Here is a 23,241-nt window from a genome sequence, read left to right on the forward strand (position 1 = left end):
CATAAATAAAACAAAAGGCACCTCTGAAGATAAACAGTTCAGTCATCACAAATTACAAAGATAAAAACACTGAGGGGAGCAAACAATGTCACAAATGCATCCTGTTAACAGAAGATTTGTGGATTTGTTTTGCATATATAGTGGATTTGTTTTGTCACTAAACAAGCTCCTCTGAACAGTTAATTTTAGATCTCAGGAGCAAGGACTGAAACCATGCATCGGGTATGATTACAGAGGAGTTAGTGACTTTTCCATCAGTGGTACTCAATAAATGTTATAAAGTGTTTCCTTTATAGCCAGCCATTAGCTAATATAAAAATTGTGCAGTAATTTTTTATTTGCATAGTTATTACTGACTTGGGAAATCCAAGTTCTAAGATACCAACATGTTTTCAGTAAACTCTGCCATACATAGCATTACGTACTTTGAAGCTGTTCCAAATGTTGACTTAGGAACTAAATACAGAAGAATTATTATATACACATTATAATTTGAAGAACAGTTGTGCCTAGCAAGTGTACTCCTGCTTTTGGTAGAGCTGTTCCATGGTGGTATCATTTGCTATATCATGACATTTCTTAGAATTGCAACTCCAGAAATACAGACACAAATAAATACACATGTATTTACCTAAATGCAGAATATGTTAAGTATTTGGAACAACATTTTCCTTCACTTCAGGAGAAAAAAAGGGTGCTAAAACCAGTGAATTAACTCGAACCAATCTATGGCTGTTTTGACTATTACACATTTTTGTGTATTGCTTGCATTTTGAACATGAAATCATGTTTCACCTTTTGCTACTGTATTGCCTACTGATTACAGAGGCAGTTACAGCTCCATGTCCTATTAAGCCATGAAAATAAACATGTGCTATGTGAAACAGCAGGTGTTAAGGATCTAATTTTAAAGAATAATTTGTAAATATATGCTACCTTAGTCACACTATAACTTAAAGACAACATCAGTCCAAGACTTCAGTAGGGTTATATACGTATCCTGTGCTTTTTCAGTTACAATCAGACCAGAGTGTATAGTTTCACACCATTTGCACAGAACTTCCTTAGAAATGCTTACACACACTTACTAAAGTGTTCTGTATTTATCCATTCACTGTAATAAGAAAGTATTGGTTTGTTCACTACCCTCATTTTACATTATACTGTACCTCCTCCACTGGTTCTGCTTTTATTTTTGTCTCTTTTTCTTGACTAGAAGTAGGAATAGTAGAACTACTGCATTGTCCCATTTTATTATCCACATTTTCTACTTTAGGCTTCAACTCCTTGGAAAGTGGGTCCTTAACATCATCTTTATCTAACAGGTATCTTAGTAAAGCGTTGTTTTCCTTCTTCTTTGGGCTCAGTTGCTCCTGTTTGACAGTGCCTTCTCCACAGGGGCCTGTATTACTAGTATCATGATATGTGTCTTTACCAGTAGCTTCAGCTGTAATCTTGGCTACCTCTGCAGGAGAATTACCATTCTGCAACAGTTTATGCAAAATCCGATGCTTCTCTTGCAGGAGGGACGTATGCATGTTCGAGGAGGAAGACACCCCTCCAGATGTTGATGAAGAAACTCCTGAAGGACTGGTAACACTGGTAGAAGATTCTTTACAGTTTGAGTCTAAAGGGGAGTTTGATGCTGTAGAATGCCCTCTGTCCTCTGAGGAGCACGTGAGCAGCTGAAGCAGTTTTTTATGCCCTTTGCTTTCAGATGGTCCTCTTTGACTTTCAGATGCCTCCAGATTTCCCTCTTTACTATCTTTTTCACTAAGGAGATCCCTGCTGTTTGACTGGCAGATGGAACTTTCCACTTGGTTTTGTTCACAGTACAAACCAGAAGGACTTTTGGAGTCCTGGGTACTTGTTTTACTTTGCGGAGCTATGCTCATGTTTGGAGAATTATCCAATTTTGGACCCGGTGAAGACAATGTTGATAAAAGAGAATTTCCAACACCCTCACTAATGGCTTGAAGAGCACTAAGAGAACTGCTGGAGAAAGTGCTGGTGCCGGTGTTGCTGGCAGATCCCATTGGAGAGTGCATACCTGTATCACATGACAGAGATCAAACTTATTAGACTACAGTAATGTCTGTATCTACTCTTCCTTTGGACTATGTATGACTGCCACACTGAGTTAATTATTGCCCAGAGAAGTTGTGGCTGCCCCATCCCTGGCAGCGTTCACGGCCAGACTGGACAGAGGTTTTGTGCAACCCAGTCTTGTGGAAGATGTCCCTGTCCATGGCAGGGAGCTGGAACTGGATGAGTTTTGAGGTCCCTTCCAACTCAAACTGTTCTGTGATACTATGATTCTGAAATAACTTTTTACCATTACATCAGTTATATAAGGTCATCCAGAACTCTTAAAAAGGATGAAAGATAGAATTCAGATAAAACTGAGAAAGGGAGATTAATAAAAGAGCTTATAGCAAAAATAAAATACCTGTAACTGGAGAGAACTGATGTGAACTCATTTTTGGACTTCCTCGATTCCTAGGAGATATCATTAGGTTCTGTTGGTTGGAAGTTAAACCAGGACTACCATGTGGTGGGCTACTTATATTTAAGCCGTAACTGTTGTTCTGGTAAGCTGAGGACTGCAGTCCGGGTCCAGAGTTCCCAGGCGCCATATTACCAGGCCCTCCATATCGAGTGCTGCTGAGCTGACCCACGGCACTGGGATCTCCCATACCATAGCTCCTGTTCTGCACTGGCATGCCTTGGCCAGGTGACATGTTCATAAGACCACCAACAGAATTCGTGTTTCCAGCCACAGATGTTCTGACATTTTGCCCAACTGAATTAGGATTTGGCCGATATCCATTTTGTTCTCTGTAAGTTTAACAACATCCCCAGAAATCCCAAGAAAACAAATTAAAACCGTATATGGAATCAAGTGCTACAAAGACAGGAAACATAATTAAAGAATTTTACAAATATTTTTTCAAAAAGACAAGTGAGGATTCAAGCTTCCACAGAAGCAGAACTAAGCCATGCCATTCACCACTCTTCTATTCATTACAGAAGTTCTTGGTCTTTTAGGTGATTTGGGTTACAAGTACACACAGTACTGCCCTTTCAAAAGGCTTTCATCAACAGCCATTAGTCAGGTTTATCAATTTAAACATCTTCCTTCTACTCCCTTCCTGTGTCAAGGCATAACACCTTTCTACTGTGCACACTAATGATGCCCTGAACAATCTCAGCTACTCATTTTTCAGCATCTGGAGGCACTTTAATGCCAGAAGCAGACAGATTCTCTCCAGAGTGGCATTTCAATTATTCTTGCAATCAACAAGAACAGGTCACATGAAGTGCTATTTAAAGTACATTTAACTTTGAGTCATCAATGATGCATCTGAGGGGGTTCTGTTGTCTTTTTAATTGGTCTGCAATTAAAAAGAGTAAAATAAAGTATCTAACTGAGCATTTCTATTTTCAGTGTTTCATCATTATAAATGTTAACCCAAAAGAATAATGAATACATAACACGGGCTCCATGCAGGTACTGAGGAAAAACCTCTCTTTGACTGTGACTGTCTTTCTGCCACACAGTTAAGCTGGAGTATCAGTGTTAGGGTGACATTTATTTGTATGCTATGCAACTCTGCTTCCCAAGTTACTCCCCCTCTGCTTGAGTTTTAATCAGGTAAAATATTTTTGTATCTTCAAGGTCAGAGACATTTTTAAAAGCTATGATACTTAAATGACAAAGAGATAGCACTGATTTCACCTTTGAAGAAAGTGGGTTGAGACAAATCCATGGCGGTCGTTAGTTACAGGATTTCGAAATAGTTTACTCTTTGTCTGTGCTGTCACTATAGTGCCATCCGCTAAAGAAAACCGATACAATGGTGTTTCAGCATGACCTTGTGTGTAAGCTGCAAAGGAAATACACAGAGTTCACATTTTAAAAAGCCGTAATTACTAATATGCACTCTACAGATTAACACAATCTTGCTGAAGATATACTAAATAAGAAATAATTAACCAGACACACCCAAGATAGATACTAAGAAAAAGCAAGTATTCCATGTTTTCTCCTAAATTTGGAAAGGAAAGATAAAAGCAAACAAGATTATTTTGCTGCTGCAGTAAATTGTGCTCAGCATGCCCAGCACAGAAAGTTCTGCATTTGTTAACACACTCCCAAGGCCAGCTTAGTAGGGTTCCATGGCTTCTCCTTAGGAAAGTATTTTTAAGTTTAAAAGTTTTATTTTATTAAAAAAATGTGGAAACTATTGCTTTTAATCTGAGCTCCAGATTTCTGATTAATTTAGGATTTAATCAGATAAACTGAAGAACCTCCAATGGAATGGAAACTCCACTTTCTGCCAGTATGAGTTTCTCTTTATTTAATATCCCCTCCACTTGAATTACTTAGTGAATCCTTCAAAAGTATCACAGATCAGAAAACTTTTAAAACATCATCTTTCTTACTGAAGACAGTGGCTGTACTTCACTTTATCTATGAAGGTTATCGAATCAGCATTACAAAATACATAACACTGGAAGACTGTATTTTGAACCCTTGTGTCTTGAATAAGAAAAAGGCTGTTATCATAGCCTTTAACACAACTCTCATAACTTTTGTGAGCTATCCTTTAACAAGAGAAAGAATGAATTAAAATAAAATCAAACTAATGTTAAACAAAAATACCAGCTTAAGGATGATTAAGGATTAGATGTTATTACAGAAGTATAGCTGTCACTGTCATCGTTACATGCGGCTGTGGGAAAACAACTTGCTTCAGGCTCTCAGATCACGTATCTGATATTTTCCATGATAATTATCCATAGAGACACGTTAGAAAAACAAAATAACTTTCACCAGAATTCCTATTTCTCAAGAGGACATCCTCCCTCAGCTGGTAAATATGAGTCACAGAAATTAACACGAACAAAAATATGGAAAAAGAGAACACAGGCAGAACATAGCATTTTTGTTTTGCAGAAAAAAATGCAAGCACAGGGAGCAGCAGTACAACCAAACACTCCAAATGGATCTTCACCTTCATGGTAGTGGCGTTTGTTTGACCAAGATTGTCCATCATTATGGCATAGGAACCTCTGAATACACCGACGGATTATATCTTCAAAGCCAGGTCTCATGGAAGACCGCAATGAGTTTGTATCAATGTTGACAAGTTTGCCTGTAACAGGAAAGAAAATACACACATTAAACTCCTTATGACTACACCAATCCTTTTGTATGAATGTGGTATGTTTCAGAAGGCTCCAATTTCACCATTTTAATTGTTCATGAGCCAAACACCACATCTTGAATATGCAGAAGTTACACTTACGGATTACCTGCCATATGAGAATATGATGCTGCTTGTTAAAACATCAATATTCAAAGTGATTTAGAGGAAGTTAATCACCCACAGGTTAATGTCAGAGCTTTAGAAAACAGTAGCTTTAGTGTCTGGTTACAGGCACCCAAAGGATGCATACACAGTAAAATTTTCAAAAATCCTGACCACGTACATCCACAAATGAACATCAATAAACACTACCTGGCGTCTGAAAAAGCCCCATCTAGAATATAGTATTTCACTTTAAATTGCATAGAACACTTTAAACATTAACTCATGCACTGTACAAAAATACAAGCATTCAGTTATGATTTAAAATATTCCTTATGTGTAAAAGAAAGCACAACGACAACCATTTCAAATGCTGCCAAGTTAACACACAAGCAATGCTTTGTACCAAGCTGCCAAATAATAGCATGCTAGCACACAGACAGAAAATGTGTCCCACTGCAACATGGTATATTGCAAAAACCAGGTGGTAATTCTCAGTCCAAATTCTGATAATCACTACAGATATGCAATTCATTGGCATACTTGATTTATTTAAAAAAAAGAGCGCACAGACAAGACCAGATGCCTTCCTACCTTCATCTTGGGTATACTTCTCACCTGAAAGATCATGTCTTGTAATAAAGCTCTCTGGATTTGTTGGAAACACCCTTTCTGCAGTTGTGATACGACGTGCCACACAAATCATACAGGACTGCAAATCTGTATTTAAAAAAAGAATGTTTCTTATTTCTCTCCTGGTTTATTCTATTAAAGCATCCAATAAAATAGCTGAAGTGTCCTTTATGGTTAAAATGGAAGTATAGGCAATCAGAACTGAAGTTTTTGCATTCTATTCCTGCTTACATAAAAATGGATTGCAGAAGCTACAAATTTCATAACACAACAAATACCAAAAAGCTTCACTCAAAGATATCTTATGTGCACATTGATTCCATAAAATTTCCTACCTTCCCCCTCTTCCATCATAGCTCTTGGCTGAGATAAAGCAAAACACTGCATTGTTTCATATCTTTGACGTACGTCCTGATGGCTGCCTACATCTTCCAAAAGATCATGAGAGGTTTTCATCATCATTCGGCAATTGAAGGTATGACTCTTCTGTCTAGGTGTTTCATTGGTCCAAGCAACTCCATTAACTTCAAAGAACACAAAGAATTTATAAAGATTTTCAGATAAAATAATTTTATAACTGACTTTTCTTAATCTAGATACCTTGTTCCTACATTAGAGAGATTAAAGACTATTTTAAGATGCTTTCTCAATATAACATCAGTTTAATACCTTGGTATAAAATAGTAGTATCAAGAACAAAATAAAAAACCCTCTTCCCCTTAAATGACAATATCAGTCCCTTGAGAAGAGCTGAAAAGTCATTCACATATTTACAAAACAAGCAGTTCCCTCAGCTAGTCTTGTGGCATTAGGAAATATATTCCTTTAGTATCCTTGGTTTAAGTTACAGGTAAACAAATTGCAAAGGCTAAAGTACAGCATGAATTTCCAGCACATTTATTTCTGGTGATATCCTGTAGCAAGACAACAATAGTATTTTTTAATATTAACGTATTTTTGTAGTTAAATATTCTCAGTAAAGTTATTTGTTTTGAAAGGTTATCCATTATTTTTTCTTCTCCAATTGTTTTCAAACAGCCTAGTAACAGTGTAGTAAGTCAACTTTTATTACCTGAAGATTTAGGCAAGTTTTTAAGAAAGTCCTTCCGGTCCTCTTCATGCAAGATACCATAGACACTCGTATTAACCAGATCTTCTTGTTTGTATTGCAGATACTGTGTGACGTTTTCTGACACAAATACTATATTCCCATCTCGATTTACAACAAACAGGAAACCATCTAATGCCTAAATATTAACATGACAACATAACATATAAGACACACCACCTAATTCTGAACATCATTTAGTTCAGAAACTATGTGGGTGATAAATATCAAGTTGCAATACATGCAATTCTTTCCAAGGGTTGAGCAGAAGTTCATATTTTTTTTCTCTGAGGAAAACTGTGTCTGGTAAAGAATGATTTCAATATTAAAAATTAACTTGCTCATTCGTTATTCCATTGAGCTCTTTCACAGTGATAACCAGCCTTCTTGTTTCATTCTTGCTTTATCTGAACACAAGATAATGAATCTGTAACAATATTTAAATAGCTGGCAAATTGAAACAGGAAGAAATTCAGTAGAAAGAAGTAGTGAGACGTGAGCATGAGGGCATTTCCACCAGTGAGTGACGAGATAAGAGAAAAGAGTCTATGTAAAACAATTAAGTTTCAAAAGTGCTTTTTAACGGACATTGGGATTGGTTTTCTAGGCACAAAGAAAAGGTATCTGCTGTGTACCTTTTTTTACAGTTATTCTGATTTTAGTTGATGGCAACAATTTTTTAAAAAGCGACATAATTCAGAAACACAAACCCCAATACACATCACAAACCTCTAGTCTTTGCAAATCCTCATAATACCTATCCCCCCAAAAAAAGCAAAATATTCTTTGTATTACTAAGCAGTGCTTTAGTAGTAATTTGCTAATGATTGCTGGAGAAAGTAAAACACAAGAACATGAGAAGAAGCCAAATGCTCTTCTTCTCTTTCCTTCCACAGAGAATTTCAGCAAAATTTAGACAAAATGACGCCTCAGTCACAGTTCGGTACAGTAGTTGCATACTATTTATTTCTATAGGATTGCAGGCCTTGCTGTAATATTTTCACCTGCCTTAAATACCTGTTTCCATGCAAATTTACTAGGGCCTAATTTGCACTTGCCTGTAATAAGAGAGGTCCCAATGAATCCTTATCAATAACTCCTTGACCCGTAGAAGATACATCAGCTTTCTGAACATCATCATCATTAGAAACTGCTTTTCCTGAAACCCAAAAGACACAGTTTACTACAGCAACATTTCACATGAAAAGCACATTTCAGTATTACAAGGCAGGTTCTAGAAAGTGTGTGAGTGAAGGCAACAACAAAAACACAACTCACAAATAAGAGGTCTCATATATTGTGAGTTGCTTAAGACTAGAAAAAAGTCTTAGAGCCAATATTCCCAATAAGAAAATTATGGTAAATACTTATTTAAACAGAAAATTATGTAAGACATAATAAAGTCTGGTTTAAGTCCAAGTATGAAGATATTCTCAGTTACATGCTATGGTAAAATCACTACTGTTGCTTTGGAAAAGGAATCACAAGAAAGCTAAATTATTTATTTTGGCTTAGAAGGGAATTGTACCTTGCTCTTTTATCTGTCGAATCTGTCTCACGGTTTCTTTTAAAATAGCACATTTGTCTGGTTTAACATTGAAATTGTCAATGTCACTCAGATTAGCAGATATGAGTTCAGCCAGTTCTTCAATGTATTTGCTTTCCTGCTCGCGCCGACGCTTCTCACCGCTGCAAGTCAGGCTAGGAACCAAAAACATCATTTCATGTACTGACATACCAGCATATACAAAAGCTGCACTCATTCTGTGAACTTTAATATACTTTATGTAACACCTACCTACATAAACTTAGGTAGTAGTTACTCTTCCAAACAACATAAATCTGAAGGGGAGTGGGTGGGGGGGGTGGTGTGCGTTTTGTTACACTGCTGATTGGGTTTTGTGTTTGAGGTTTTCTGTAAAGAATTTTAAGTACCAATTTATCATCAGGGGATGTGAGAAAAAGCTATTCATCCGTAAAATCCCCTTGTGATTACTCTATCATCAAATTTAATGAAAGCAGCAATTCCCTGTTCTAAAATTTCTAAGAGTCATACAGAAAGTGTATTTTAACCTTCAAAGTCACTTTAGATTTGTTTATAACTTATTAAATGAAATAGGATTTTAACATTCTTGGTTTGCTCGTATTTAGATGACAAGATGACTACAGAAGGTGATCCTCAGAGGTTTCTAGGCATCAGGTCAAAAATGCCATCTCAACATCCAAGAAAAGCAGAATCCCAGACAACCTAATGTTGCTGCATAAAGTCTCTCTGAAATCCATTTTCCTACATAGGTTAATGTGCCGAGTAAAGACACTATCTACAGCCTAAATCAACAGAGAGAACAGTGTCATACACAGACTATGCCAAGAGTAGGAGAAGGAGAACTCAGGAGAAAGGAAAGAGGCAAAAATGGGAACACTGAGGGAATCAAAAAAGAATTAATAATCTTTGAGGAGAAACCAAGTGAAAGAGTTAGGGGAGTATGGATGGACCAATACTGGAGAAAACAACAAATACATGACAAAGCAGGGGCTTGAACAACTGAAAAAGCTTATGAAGGGTGACAACCTGAAAACCAGAATTCCTGAATGAACAGACAGACACTGGAGAAAGAGCAATTGGAATAAAGGACATTCAAGAAGAGACACTGGGATAGCAGTGGGAGAATCTGAGGACCTCATACATGGTCTGTTGCATGATGGAGGTAATAAGCATGGGATAGTGAGGACATATATGGGAGGGAGAAATATGAGTACACATGACATATGGTATTTGGTGAATCTGAAGAGAAATTTAAGAGAGGTTAATACTCTGTGAGAACAAGAACATGAAACGGTAACATGTGGTAGACAGCAATAAAGTTGAAGGGGGACAGAAAACTGAGTCCCTCGAATAACAATTTCTGACAGAGATGAGTGAAGGTGTCATGATTTAAGCCCAGCCAGTAACTCAGCACCACGCAGCCACTTGCTCACTCCCCTCTTCTTTCCTCCCACTCCCAGAGGAATGGGGAAGAGAATCAAAAGAATGTAAATCCCACGGGTGAAGAACAGTCCAGTAACTAAGGTATAACATAAAAGCACTACTACTACCGCCAATAATAATAATGATAAGGGAAATAACAAGGGGAGAGAACATAAAACTAATAGGAGAAAAGAAAAAGAAAACAGTAAACATAAAGTGATGCACAATGCAATTGCTCACCCCCCGCCGACCAGTACCCAGCCTGACCCGAGCAGTGATCTTGGGCTTCTGGGTAACTGCCCTCAGTTTATATACTGTGCATGACGTGCTGTGGTATGAAATACCCCTTTGGCTAGTTTGGGTCAGGTGTCCTGTCTCTGCTTCCTCTCAGCTTCCCCTCCTCCCTGGCAGAACACAAGACTGAAAAAGTCCTTGATCAGAGTAAGCATTACTTAGCAACAACTAAAAACATCAGTGTGTTATCAGCACTGTTCTCAGACTAAAGTTGAAAACACAGCACTGCACCAGCTACTAAGAAGGAGAAAAATGACTGCTACTGCTGAACCCAGGGCAGAGGGGCAGGAAGACAGCACAGAATTCCAAAATTTCAGAGGAACTTGCAAAGAACTAGTCTGGAGAAATGGAAGTTAAAAAAAGCTCAAGTTACTGTGGTATGCTGTACTGACCACGACCACCTGAAATGAGGTAGCTTGAAGTAAAGTGGTAATTACTCTATCACCAGATAGAAGATTCTGCCTTCGACATTTCTGTGAAGCAAGAAATTTTTCTTCTTTTGCCTTGTGACCACGACTTCAAACAGTGATTCCTTATATGCTCACCTTATCAGGATTTCCACAAGAGTCTAATTATAGAGCAGAGTTCAGCTTTGGCAGACCTATACATAATAGTAAAGCTGTGTATGTTCACAACAGAAATTAGCCTAGAGCATTTTTCAGCTGAACAAAATGATTAGTTAGAATTTACTCTAAATTGCAAAGAAAACCTGAAAATTATTTTTTAAAAACTAATTTAAAAAAAAAAGAAAAAACAAAAGAAAAAAAGAGAGAGAAAGGTCTATATACACCTACCTTGCACCTGGTGTATCACAAGGTAATGGCTTGCGCTTCCTTGACTCATTGGTCAAGCTATCCAAGGAGTTTTCTCCTAATCCGCTCATCTTGACCATGCATCAGCAACTAAAAGCAGTAAGATAAAAATTGTGACTGTATCTCTCAAAACACCAATTCCAAAGGCAGAGAACTGTCCTGAATAAGTTAATCAGATTTATTATCATTTTTACTGGAGACCCATAAACCTTTATAATATTGAAAATATTTGGTTTCTGTTTTTTAAAACTCCATTTTGCATTTGGCCAAAACAGAGGATTAAAAAGGTTTATATCAATGTAAGCAAAAATCAGTGTAAAAAAAAGCATTTAATTTGATTCTGAGATGTTTACAATTTTGCTCAATTATACCAGGACCACTGTATAGCTCAAACTTGTCTGAAAATAAAAACATTTTCAGTGTTTTAATATTTGTTTCGATAACTTGAAAAGAAAGTGGTTCCTTAATATGTTATGCCAAAATGCAGTTAAATACTAAGGATGAAGCTAGATACCATTAAAGAAAAGGGCAAGTGATACTCTTAAGGTAATGACAAATGGATGACCAGAACACTGAAAATAGAGAAATGTTGAATAAAATTTCCTTTTCTGTATGCTCCTTTCTTCTCTTCGGGTGATCTAACCACTGCAGCCACAGCTCCTTGACATCCCTGGAAATAAATCGGGGGCTTAAAGGATTTTCACGCCTCACTCAGCATAAAGCTGACAGATTACTGTTACCATCTCTAGCTCAACAGGTTACTACACCCTTAACTTCATGTCTCTTGCTAAACCTTCTAAAACATTTTCCTAAAGCCTTGAGGACAAGGGAAGCAAAGACTTCAGAACTCTTTCAAATCTATTGCTTCTGCAGCAAAGATTGGGCCATAACCCAATAAAATAATAGGTTACTTGTGTTAAAGTCTAGGTATGTTAAACAAGTCTGGGATGATATATCCATAACACTGATCTCCACTCACTCCCAAGAGGTAAAAAGAACACAACCACAGAGGCAACAGCTATACCAGATCCTGCTATGCTGCAATCAACAACATGCTGAGGGAGGAAAACAACTTTGTAATGGATTTATGCTATTTATATAGCCAGAGTATTTTAGAACATAATTAGAAACAAAATGATCTAATAATTTGTATTTGGTTTTCTGTACCACAATGACAAGACACACCTGGGCAGCTAGAAGTTTGGCATTATTTCATCCTTTCAACAGAAATTGCCAAATTAAATGTAAATTTCATTTGCCCTGTTTAGGCAAGGATGCAGTCTAGTCCAGCCTGCAGTTCCCTACCCCATACAGCAATAGCAGTAACTGATCCTAAACATTCAGGCAAGACAGTTATAAATTTTAACTGGGGAGAAACTTTTCCATAACATATAACCCAGGTACTAATAAATCTTTCAGGGAAAAAAAAGAGCTCTTTATGGATCTCCACCATTAGTACAGTTATCCAAAAAAGAAAAATCCCTTGAATTTGGTGATCACATATCACAAGGACAAAGAACTGATAGACACACTTTCACTTAAATGAAGTTTACGTTAAGATATCGGAGGCTGGTCACCAACTGACTCAAAGCACGTCTGCTGAACAGGACCTGGCCACCCTGGTGAACAAGAACTTAGTTAAACTCAAGTCAGCAGTGTACCTTTGCAGCAAAGAAAACCAACCCTAACCAACCGCTTCCAGGACAAGACATCTGAAGAAGAGAAGTGTGTGTATTACTTCTGATGTACTAACCCTGACTGACTGGATTTTTTTGCTTACTGGCTTTTTATGACAAAAAATATAATACTGCTTCAGTTCCTTCTGAAGTCTAAAATGAAAGGGCAAAAGCACACAAGAACATATTTGCATGAAGCAGCATGGAAGCTGCTTGCAATAGCTGATGCTGTTATTACAGGGTGTCTGCAGGTGGGGAATTTAAAAGGCCATTCTTATAGCAATACAACCTTTGAAAACTAGACAGGACAGAGGAGTGCTGCCGCACTGAGGAGTACACACTGGATTATCCTGGCACGTGTACAAAGCTCAGAAGTAAAATGGCATCTGTTTAAAGCACGAGCTCTCTCTGCAGCTAAGCAAATGTTATAATACTTGACATAAAATTGTATTCATAACCAGTCCTCACCCATTTGACAGACACCAGGAGAAGAAAGATAATATACTCTGTGCATCACAATAAAATTAAAACCAACAGTGAAACATAACCTTGCATTTGAAATAAACAATTCCAAAAGATACCCAACTCTGTAAGTGAAGTCAAGGACTACATAGGCATAGATGAGAAATTTGGTTTATATCTAAATATTTGATACAAAACCTGGATGCCATGGAGGGATTATACAAAACCCAATATACAGAGAGACCATATATTCCTCCAGGGGAAAACCTCTCAAATACATTTACAGCAGCTCACCTTAGGTGAAGACCAAGAAAAATACACTGTTATGCCACTAGATGACAGTGTAGCACTGAGCAACTGCGCAGATCGCATTTTCTACAATTAAGCAGCGGAATGAAAAACTACTCACTGAACAAATAAGCAGTTCCAAAACCAGATAACACAAACAGGCTATGATCATGCGAAAAGCAGCTGATTATCTGAAGCTCACAGAACATATGACTCATAAGGTCTGTGCCTACAGAGCTCGCGGCTAAGGCTGAGTCCTGGAGTCATTCTGTAGGTGACACACGCACACTCCAGGACTGGTGCCTCCCTCCCTGGAACTGCATTCACAGGCAGAGCACAGAGTTGCAGGGTTAAGAGCCACTGCGGAAAAAGAAAGGAAGAGCTTAAAATATAAGGCTTAAGGATAGCTCAGGAAGGGTGTGGGCACACCAAGTACGTCAGAAGCCAGCAGTAAATTCTATTTAAGAGAAGGAAAGATTTAAAATACGTTAAATAGTTGAAAATTTGAGCTAGGAGACAGACATTTCAATTGAATGTAATTACACAGGTAACAGGGCTGCATTAAATGATTTAGAATGAAATGTCATTTCTGGTTTAACATCCACCCCTATTGACAGATAACTCACAATATGATTAAATAGAAAAACAAAAATTACTATGTTTTGTCTCAGAGACATGATACCTATCAGAGAATGCAATCCTGCTTCTATTTAAGAAAATCTTGCAGTGCCTAAATATAGACGCTTGGAGAAGGAAGGAAAAATTAGGTAATATGTGTAGGCTGTTTCCCTACTATTACACCCAAATAACTTGTGATAGTTTATTCAGGCCTGAAGCTGCAGAGTCCCTGTACATGTATTTTCCTTTCCCTAAGAGTATCATTACAGCCTGGGCAGGGATGTAGTGCCTAGAACAACTCTCTAACTGTTTAGCTAAGGAAATTACAGAAGCTGCTTCCCCCTACAGATGGATTTACAGTACAAATTGTTAACAGTCAAACTAATTTCCCTCCTACAGGAAATATTCACAAAAGCTATTATTCAGTGAGTTAATAATGAAAGTAATCACCAGTTAGAAAGTACCAGGTGTTACACTTATTCATTCAAGATAAACCTGTAATTTCTAGTGAGCTAAAAAGTTTTTCCAAAAAGAAATCTATTTTGGGGGAATTTTCATAGAATCAGAGTGGTTTGTGTTGGAAGGGACCAGTTCCAACCCCCACCACGAGCAGGGACACCTTCCACTAGAGCAGGTTGCTCCAAGCCCCATCCAACCTGGCCTTGAACACTGCCAGGGATGGGGCAGCCACAGCTTTCCTGGGCACCCTGTGCCAGCGCCTCAGCACCCTCACAGGGAAGAGCTTCTGCCTAAGAGCTCATCTCAATCTCCTCTCTGGCAGGTTAAAGCCATTCCCCCTTGTCCTGTCCCTACAGGCCCTTGTAAAAAGTCCCTCTTCAGATTTTCTTGTTGGCCCCTTTAGGCACTGAAAGTTATTCTAAGGTCTTCCCTGAGCCTTATTTTCTCCAGGCTCAACAAGCCAGCTCTCTCAGCCAGTCTCCATAGGAGAGGTGATCCAGCCCTTCGAGCATCATTCTTCTGAAGCTAATCATTATTTCAGAAGACAGCTCTAAATCTCTGCTTTCTAAAGTTTAAACTTTCATGCACTTTTACTACTAGAGGCAAAAAAGTTCAATACAGCCATTTTTGTAAACTTACTTTCTGAGCTAAGAGGAAATTGCATTATTTCTGACTCAATGAACCTATAATGCTGACTCCTCTGCTAGTTACACTGCACAGTATTATCTACCTAAGCAAAGCATTTTTTGAAGAAAAGAATTACACAGTGAAATTTTATCTATTGTATAATTAAAATACACCCAAAAACTAGCTGAATTTGACTCAATTATTACATAAAACCAGCCAAATATAAGAAATTATGTTAAATTTTAAATAATTATGATAGCAGTGAGTATTATAAGCCCGTCAATACGCACTACTATGTATTTCTCAATGAAATTCGTATATAAGTACTTGCTTAAAATGCAGAAAGCCACAGCAGACTGATTACATAGAAGGATGAAGAAATGCTGAATAGAAATTCTACCCAGTGATAAACAACTAGATTTATGGAAAATTGATCTGTTCCTACTTTATATCATTTATAGAGTATTTCTTGGGACTGAAAAATTTTAAGGCCACGTAGTGAACAGTACTGTAAATGTCTGCTAGTCTGATGACATCAGCATGAGCAACTAATTTTAATTTCTAAATTAAACTGTCCATGTTGCTCCACTGTACTGGAATCCCTGGTTATTTTCACCAAGCAGTTAATAAAATAAAAGCATTCTATGCTACATTCCACATAGCTATTGAAGAGATGACACAAAGCCACACTCTGTTCTGCCTAATATGGTTTTTCAAAAGTTATTTGAAAAACAAAGCCCTATCTCTTGCCAAATGACTTAGACAGGTATACATCTGTATGAAACAGAGAATCTTAAAGTTGAACAGAAGCAAATACGTCCAGCGCCCTCCAAAGTTTATACTCAACACAAGTCTGAGAAGAACCAAGATGATGTAAAACATGGTTCAACATTCCAAACTTTCATGATTATTTGCCAACACTAAGTACTAGTTTCTGCATTACTACTTGAGTTCATATATATTCATATATAACCCACATTTTTCCAAACTTTCTCACATATCAAAAATGGGAAACAAGAAAACAAAAAATAACAAAGACCTTTTTGCTCATCAGTATGTGCATTGAAAAAACACTTGTAACTATTAATAAGGTGCACATCTACATCCTTTGCAACATACTATAATACTGTTCACAGGTCAGGGCTATTTATTTTTAGTGAAAAATACAGATGGATTGTTAAAAACATACCGAGATTTGCACGTGAAACAAGTTCTAGTAATTATTGTGACAATATATGTACAGCCTTCCAAACAAAGACCTAGAATTTAAAATAATCAGCATTTAGGACTAGTATTTTGCAACCTGTCAGAGTTTCGATATTTTGACAGGCTAAAAATAAATAGATAAAATTAGCTTCTACAGTTCTGTCCTGGACTACCAAGAAAAGGATGTATATGCTGACAATACAGTAGGTTTGAAATTGGGAAAGCTCCTAAACCATTTCCTAGGCAGCACTCGAGTAAAAAGGACATTGAGAAATACTAAGGATGGTAAGCAAAAAGTTTTAGCTTGGTGTTATAGTTTCTTCCCCAGTCTTGCCTCATCCTCTCACTAACTGGAAAGCTACCAACTGAACAGCACCCACTAGACCACTTTGTGGTAGTTTGTCTTTCAAAGCACTGGTTTCCTTCTCAAACTCAAGCATTATCTCTTTGTGCCTGTGTTCTCAGTAGCTGTAGCTGAAAGACCTATTCACCAAACAGGACATGACAACTGGGAAGGGTTTGTCCTAACAGGGGCCCAAAAATACAAACAATTGGATGCTTCAGATTTAGTTTTTATGTTTGTTTAGCTGCAATTGTTGACCACACACACACAAAAACCCAAATCCCACAAAGCACAGCTATACAATACTAATTTAAAACATATCCAAGCTATCTGGGAAAAAAAAAAAAAAGTATTATTTCCATAAAAAGAGTTTTAGTACTTCTTTGGTCCCATGAAGCCATCAACATTTTCCCATACCAAACACATGTACTTATATCTTGCGTGCTTGGAAGCTCATCTGTCTAAGCTGATTTCTTGTTTGAAAAATTTGCTAGGGAAAAAGCATAAGCTGGTTCTTCGTGTTCCACAGAATAAACCAATTATGAAGAATTCAATCAAATCAGTCCTTTCCAGTGAATCATGAGGATGGTCTGGATTTTTTTTAATTGTATGTAATGTCAAAATACTAAATATAACCCTGCTCTCTAAAAACCAAGAGATGAGTCACAATTTTTTACGATGCAAACTCTAATGGAATAGCCGGTTTATGCTAAGAGAAGCCCCAAATATTTAAATTTCACTTGATATAAATAAAACTAGAGGAAATTCCATTCAGCAATTCTGTGTTCTTAATGAAAACTTGTTATTTCAAACTTACATTTCCCTCAAATATAGGAAGTATGAGAGCTTTCCAGTGAAACTTCTGTTTCACAATATTCTTGGAACTGTGCAAAGATTCTAATCGTTACAAGTCTGACAACAGAAACAACTGATGTTCCCAGCAACACATACAGGATTCAGCAAGAAAAACTTAGAAAACTCACTTTATGACAGTAGGGAAGCAAAGGGGTGGGGAGGGTGATTTCTCTTCTTCCTCTTTTTAAGAACACGCCTCATATACTTGCATGTACAATTTGTAAATTATAACTCTAAAAACGATAATGTAATAACTATCCAGGTACATATTGGTCAATTACAAAATCAGTCACTTACTTGTCCTTAGCAAACATTCAAGCACAGCGTATTTTTCAGAGGACCTTCAGAATCAGAAGTCATTTTAAGTCACATCCTGAAAAATAAAAAAGGCTTTATTAAAAAAGAAAAAAGGCTTGCTTGAATTTTTTCATCTAATATTAATAAACTTGCCAAAAAAGTAAGCACTCAATAGTGAGCTATTTTAATGTCAAATGACTTTAAAACTCCCAATCACTGCAACTAACTGTCATCTTGGCTATCTGCTAAACAGCTCAAAAGTCTTAATATCACAAATGTCACAGGTAAGCTGGATCTCCTTTCACAACCAAATATATTTAAATGTAATAATTTTTTTTTTTTACCTTTGGAAGAAATAATGAAACTGCTGTAGATGGTTGATCTTAGTAAATTTTAAGTCCTAATATAAAAGCTGCAGCCCCAAATTAATTGGTTTGTAAAATTATGACTGGCATGTAAAACTTCAGTGTGTAGCCACTATGTCAGCCTGTACACACTGCCTGGTACATAACTTATCACCTGAGAATAGCAAACTGATTTCAGAGCTATGAACACTCAGGTTTCTGTGTGAAATTGTAGGAATGATTAATCCACATTATCACGCATTTTATACAAGGTATGATTAAGTGTACTAATTAGTGGGATTCTGGGTCTCTACAGAGAATTACAGTAACTTAGAAAAAGTTTTAAACAACAGCTGTGTGCTTGAATTGATTTACTGAAAACTGCTTAAAGCACTACGTAAAGCAGGGGCTGTTGAAGCTAATTAGAAAAATAAATTGCTCTTGGGAATTATTTATGAGCCATTCACATGTAAGCACACACCATAGTCCTATCCAAAATCAAGAGTTTCAAAATTGATACTTCTACCCAGACTACTTAATAGGTAATCACCAGCAGGCAGGTAAATGAGTTTTAGTCGAGTACCACATTTCTTAAGAAATTAAACTGAAGCTTTTCGTATCAACTGGTTGTATGTGCATTCATCTGCTGGTTTAACCATTCCTCTGACAATACTGATTGTAGCTTTATTTATACCAACTGGAATTACTAATTAGAAGGTTGATTGACAACGTGGTCACGTAAAAGTAAGCATCAAGAGTAAATTGTCTCCTAATTAAAGACTTCTGTAACACCATTTTATGCTAAATCAACCTCTGCTAATCATGGAAACCAGAACAAAAGCACACACAAGGAAAAATAGAAGGAAAAAAAAAAAAGAAAGAAAGATTTAAGCCATATTATGATGCAGTATCAGAAACATTTGGGTATCACAGAAAATTAAATCCTTCAGCTGTTTATTTCTGTAAAAATGCTAAACCAGACTTACACTACACTCAGTGATAACTTCCTATCTAGCTATGGTCTTATAGCCAAACAATGGCTGTTTTCTGAGATCTCCACTGGACAGAATTTATTAAACAAAAAGGTTATAAATCACATTCACTGTTCACTCTCATGTGCAAGCTTTCTCATCAAATTTCTACAGCAGCTTGGTAAACTAGATAAACAAAAGCAGTTAAAGAGAATCACAAATAGGTCTCACTAAGAAGTTAACCCAAGTAGCAGAAATTAACATCACAAAATCTCTTAAAGGTGGAAGATTCAACACTCACAAGTATCAAAAGGATTCTGTATGACTGGAAATGCAAGGGTAAAGAGAAGAACCCTGAAAATGTATTAATTTGAAGACCACATAAAAACTTTGACGCTATATAAATTAGTTTTAGAATATTCCCTTCATATTCCTCTCAAATATTAATTCAATGGATGTCAATATCTGAGCTGTTTAAACAGATGGAATACAACTTCCCAAAGAAGTGCTGCAGTAAAGTAACTAAAAGCTACTGAAGGCTTTTAATGGGTTAGAACAATCTGAAGGCTCTTCATGGGTTAGAAAAGGGTTAGCAAAGGCACCTAGAGTAGCATTTCACTCATCTGGTCTGGACAAATGCTGCAGAGCCCCATCCTATGAGAACTGTCAACTGTTGTCTGCAGGGCAACCCACACAGATACTCTGAATTGTGTTTCACAGAGCAGGATGAAATCAAACCAACCTCAAGGAGAGATGAAAACCCTATCAGCAAATCATAAAGTTAAGACAAGATACAATACAGCAAAATTTTGCCATATATCAAAAGTAAATTTGACCTCAAGTTACTGCCACTATAAATAAAACAGGTTATTAAAATTTTATAATCTAATAAGTCATTACATTGTTATCATCTACTGGCAGAGGCTGCCCAGAGAAGCTGATGACTTTCCCATGCCTGGAAGTGTTCAAGGCCAGGTTGGATGGGGCTTGGAGCAATCTGGTCTAGAGGAAGGTGTCCCGGCCCATGGCAGGGTGCTGGAACTGGATGAGCTTTAAGATCCCTTCCAACTCAAACCATTATATGACTTAAATGAAAAAATAAAATACATCCCTCTTTTTCAATACTACTTGGTCTTTTCTTGCTAATGAAAGCTGTATCTTTTACATACTGGAAACTGACCACTCAACTCGGTTATCCCTACTCTAAACCTACTACATGTCTCCTCTTCTGAGTACAGCAGTAAGAGCCAACTCCTTAACCCTTTTAATACATAAAATATTTTAATTCAACACTGTTTCTGTTCTGCTTCACATGAATTAGTTTAGGTTATTACAGTGCCTATTAGAGTATCAGAGTGATATTACAGTATCAAAGCACAGCCGTGCACCAAGTGATTGCCAGTCTTGGTATTCTTGTAAAAGCTCAGCATCTGGGGCTGTACGAGCAGTTTCTCCCTCAGCTCTCACTGCCCCAGTACCACTTTCAACATGTGAACATACTATTTCCTGTCTAAAACCTGCCCAACCAAAAAAACGTGAGTGCTCAAACAAAAACATTGTTTGATAGGTTTTCATCTCAGTAAGCTCAACATAGTGACCTTCAACTTATTTCCCCACCTTCAGAATGAGCTAGAGATACTCAGTTTACACCAAAGAGAAACTGGGCATCCAGCAGAGCCTGGCTACCAAATTTAATTTTCATTATTACACACAGTCCAGTTTTCAATTCAATTTTTAAAACACATACAAGAAGGAACATTACATTAGAGCGTGGATGAGATAGCTAAGTGACAAGGCATATTATTGCCTGTGGCACAGACAACAACAACAATATGACAGACAGCTAAGGCTGCACCATTCTTAAGGTTAAAAATATTTTATATTCACAGTCAAATGTGCCAGATATGGCAAAAACAATGTCTACTTTTTGAAAGAAGATGTGACAAGGACAGTCTCTGTAACCCTCTTTAAATGTTTCAGAAGTAATTAATGAGCCTGTTTAAGAAAGAAATCAAATACACTTCCAACTACAGCACATAAAACCAACATATTTTTAAACCTCTGGCAGAGGGAAAAAATGCAGCAGATAAAATGCCAATGAACTTTAACTACAGCTTTGTGAATCTGAAAGTACAAACTACAGAAACAGCTAAAGAGACTCAAGTACACTGAGTTAACAGAGGTTTTGGTGTACTGTAACTATTTTGTACTGGAAAGTCTTATCATTTAAGATTAAAGCAGCTATACTTACATTATGAAGCAAACAGCAAATTATACTGATACACCACTATCCTAATCTAGCGCTTCCATCAGTACAATAACTAAAAGTACTATTCCAAAATATATGTGTTTGATCATTCTCTGCTCTTTTTTGCCCCACCCCGTCAGCCAAAAAGGTCATTCAGGAGATAATAAATAACTGCCTTGGAGCCTTCACTGAGTCAGGGCTGTTAGCTAAAAATAAAAAAATTAAGCCTCTCGTAGCCAGTGAAGCACACACCTTGTTGCAACATGTTAAATAATCTTAACTCAGCACACATCCTTTTTGTACTAAACCTTCTGTCTTAGGGAGACTATAATTCTTCAAGCCTTGTCAGGTTTCATTTACCAATTCCCCTGCAGTGTTTAGTAAGCACTATGCACTCCTGAGCTATTTTTCAGACATGACAATTAACTTGAGCCTTGTTCACTTTGCATGTATTAATATGACAGGACTCTTTCAGTTAAAGGATGGTCAGAGGCACACACTCAGAGCGCGTCTCCTGTTCCTCTGATAAATAATGTGTGTGCTCTATTTCTGAAGTGTCATTACTTGTTAATTTGTTTCCTATACATCCCTGTTTCTAGTCACAGCAATAGATACAGGACCCTGCTATAACAAATAAAATGAAAGAGAAAAGGGGGGCTCCAGTGAACTCACTTATAAAAAAGACTAGTCTCTATGCTTACACCTCTACCATGTACTGCTGAACACTTGTAACAGTTTCTCACCCATTAGCTTCCGCACCAAGCCCTGTGGTAAAGTGGTTTCTGCGTCTCATCACAGGTCCAAAGACACGTGAGCCACATTTTAGACTCAGAACAACTGCTGCCCTCGTAACTCAGCTGTGAAAAGCCAACTTCTTTGGCTAGACGTGTTTGTCAGGATACAGCTCTTGTAAGTGAAAGGCAACTGGGCATGATGCATCCACACCACCTACTTGCATGAGGCTGGCAGCAAGAATTTGCATGCTTGAAAACAGCAGGCCAAAATAATACTGAAGAGGGCTTCAATCTTAATTTATTTCCAAGCCACTGTACTGGAAGAGGTAATTTGGGCTTTCAATATTGCTGCTAGCATCAGTTGTGTGGTTTTAGAATATATTTAGAATGTTTTTAACATAGGTAAATCCTTATAGACTTGTATTGGCAGAGTTAGTAACAACAGTTACTTAAAAAATAATTTTAGATTTAATAAATACATACAGAAAGAAAAGAAATCCCAAGCTCAAATGCCACAAAGAAAGAAATAGGATGTGATGTCTGGGCTACCATAATGGGACTTGATAACTGCTGAACTGGTAAGAAAGCACAGGCTACCACCATTCTTTTCTGGACCTTCAGACATTTTAACAGCAGAAGAAACTCAGGCAAATTAGTAGTTGACTCAAATACACATGGTCTACTTAGGTGTTATATTAATACTTAATGCAGTTCTAAAAGTGGAAAACACTTCTTCCCACCATCCTTTCAAGAAACAGTGGGTACTATGGAAAGAGACTGTACTGTGACCAGCGCACAAACCTCTCTACTATTACTAACAGCAATTAAATTCTAAAGAAAAAAATTAAAATAAAAAGGGATATTTTATGTAAGTGTTCCATTTGCAAGACAAAATACCCCTGCCAGAGCTCACAAGAGAATATCAACATCATTGAAGAACCACTTTCCAGCTCTATATACAACTAATTCATAAGTGATTCCAT

At 37.2% G+C, this 23,241-nt stretch overlaps 1 protein-coding gene across 6 annotated transcripts in view; it reads right to left on the minus strand.

Annotated features, from left to right (window-relative positions):
- NCOA3 (nuclear receptor coactivator 3) overlaps positions 1–23,241 on the minus strand; it is an 83,642-nt gene that overhangs the window by 14,685 nt on the left and 45,716 nt on the right. For 5 of the 6 annotated variants that reach the window (XR_013957899.1, XM_080628221.1, XM_080628220.1 and 2 more), the window contains exons 3-13: positions 17,962–18,037; positions 11,113–11,220; positions 8,585–8,757; positions 8,115–8,215; positions 7,021–7,195; positions 6,284–6,472; positions 5,934–6,035; positions 5,019–5,159; positions 3,740–3,887; positions 2,450–2,838; positions 1,170–2,050 (exon numbers count right to left, since the gene is read on the minus strand). Coding sequence is in view for 5 of the 6 variants with exons in the window: in XM_080628221.1 (XP_080484347.1) it covers positions 1,170–2,050; positions 2,450–2,838; positions 3,740–3,887; positions 5,019–5,159; positions 5,934–6,035; positions 6,284–6,472; positions 7,021–7,195; positions 8,115–8,215; positions 8,585–8,757; positions 11,113–11,210 (2,397 nt within the window). In the remaining variant the exon portion in view is untranslated. Of the gene's footprint in view, positions 1–1,169; positions 2,051–2,449; positions 2,839–3,739; positions 3,888–5,018; positions 5,160–5,933; positions 6,036–6,283; positions 6,473–7,020; positions 7,196–8,114; positions 8,216–8,584; positions 8,758–11,112; positions 11,258–17,961; positions 18,038–23,241 lie in introns of those variants that run through there. The other variant, XM_080628218.1, reaches the window with a different exon arrangement.

Source organism: Psittacula echo, assembly GCF_963264785.1.
Source record: "Psittacula echo genome assembly, chromosome: 12".
Lineage (NCBI taxonomy): Eukaryota > Metazoa > Chordata > Aves > Psittaciformes > Psittacidae > Psittacula > Psittacula echo.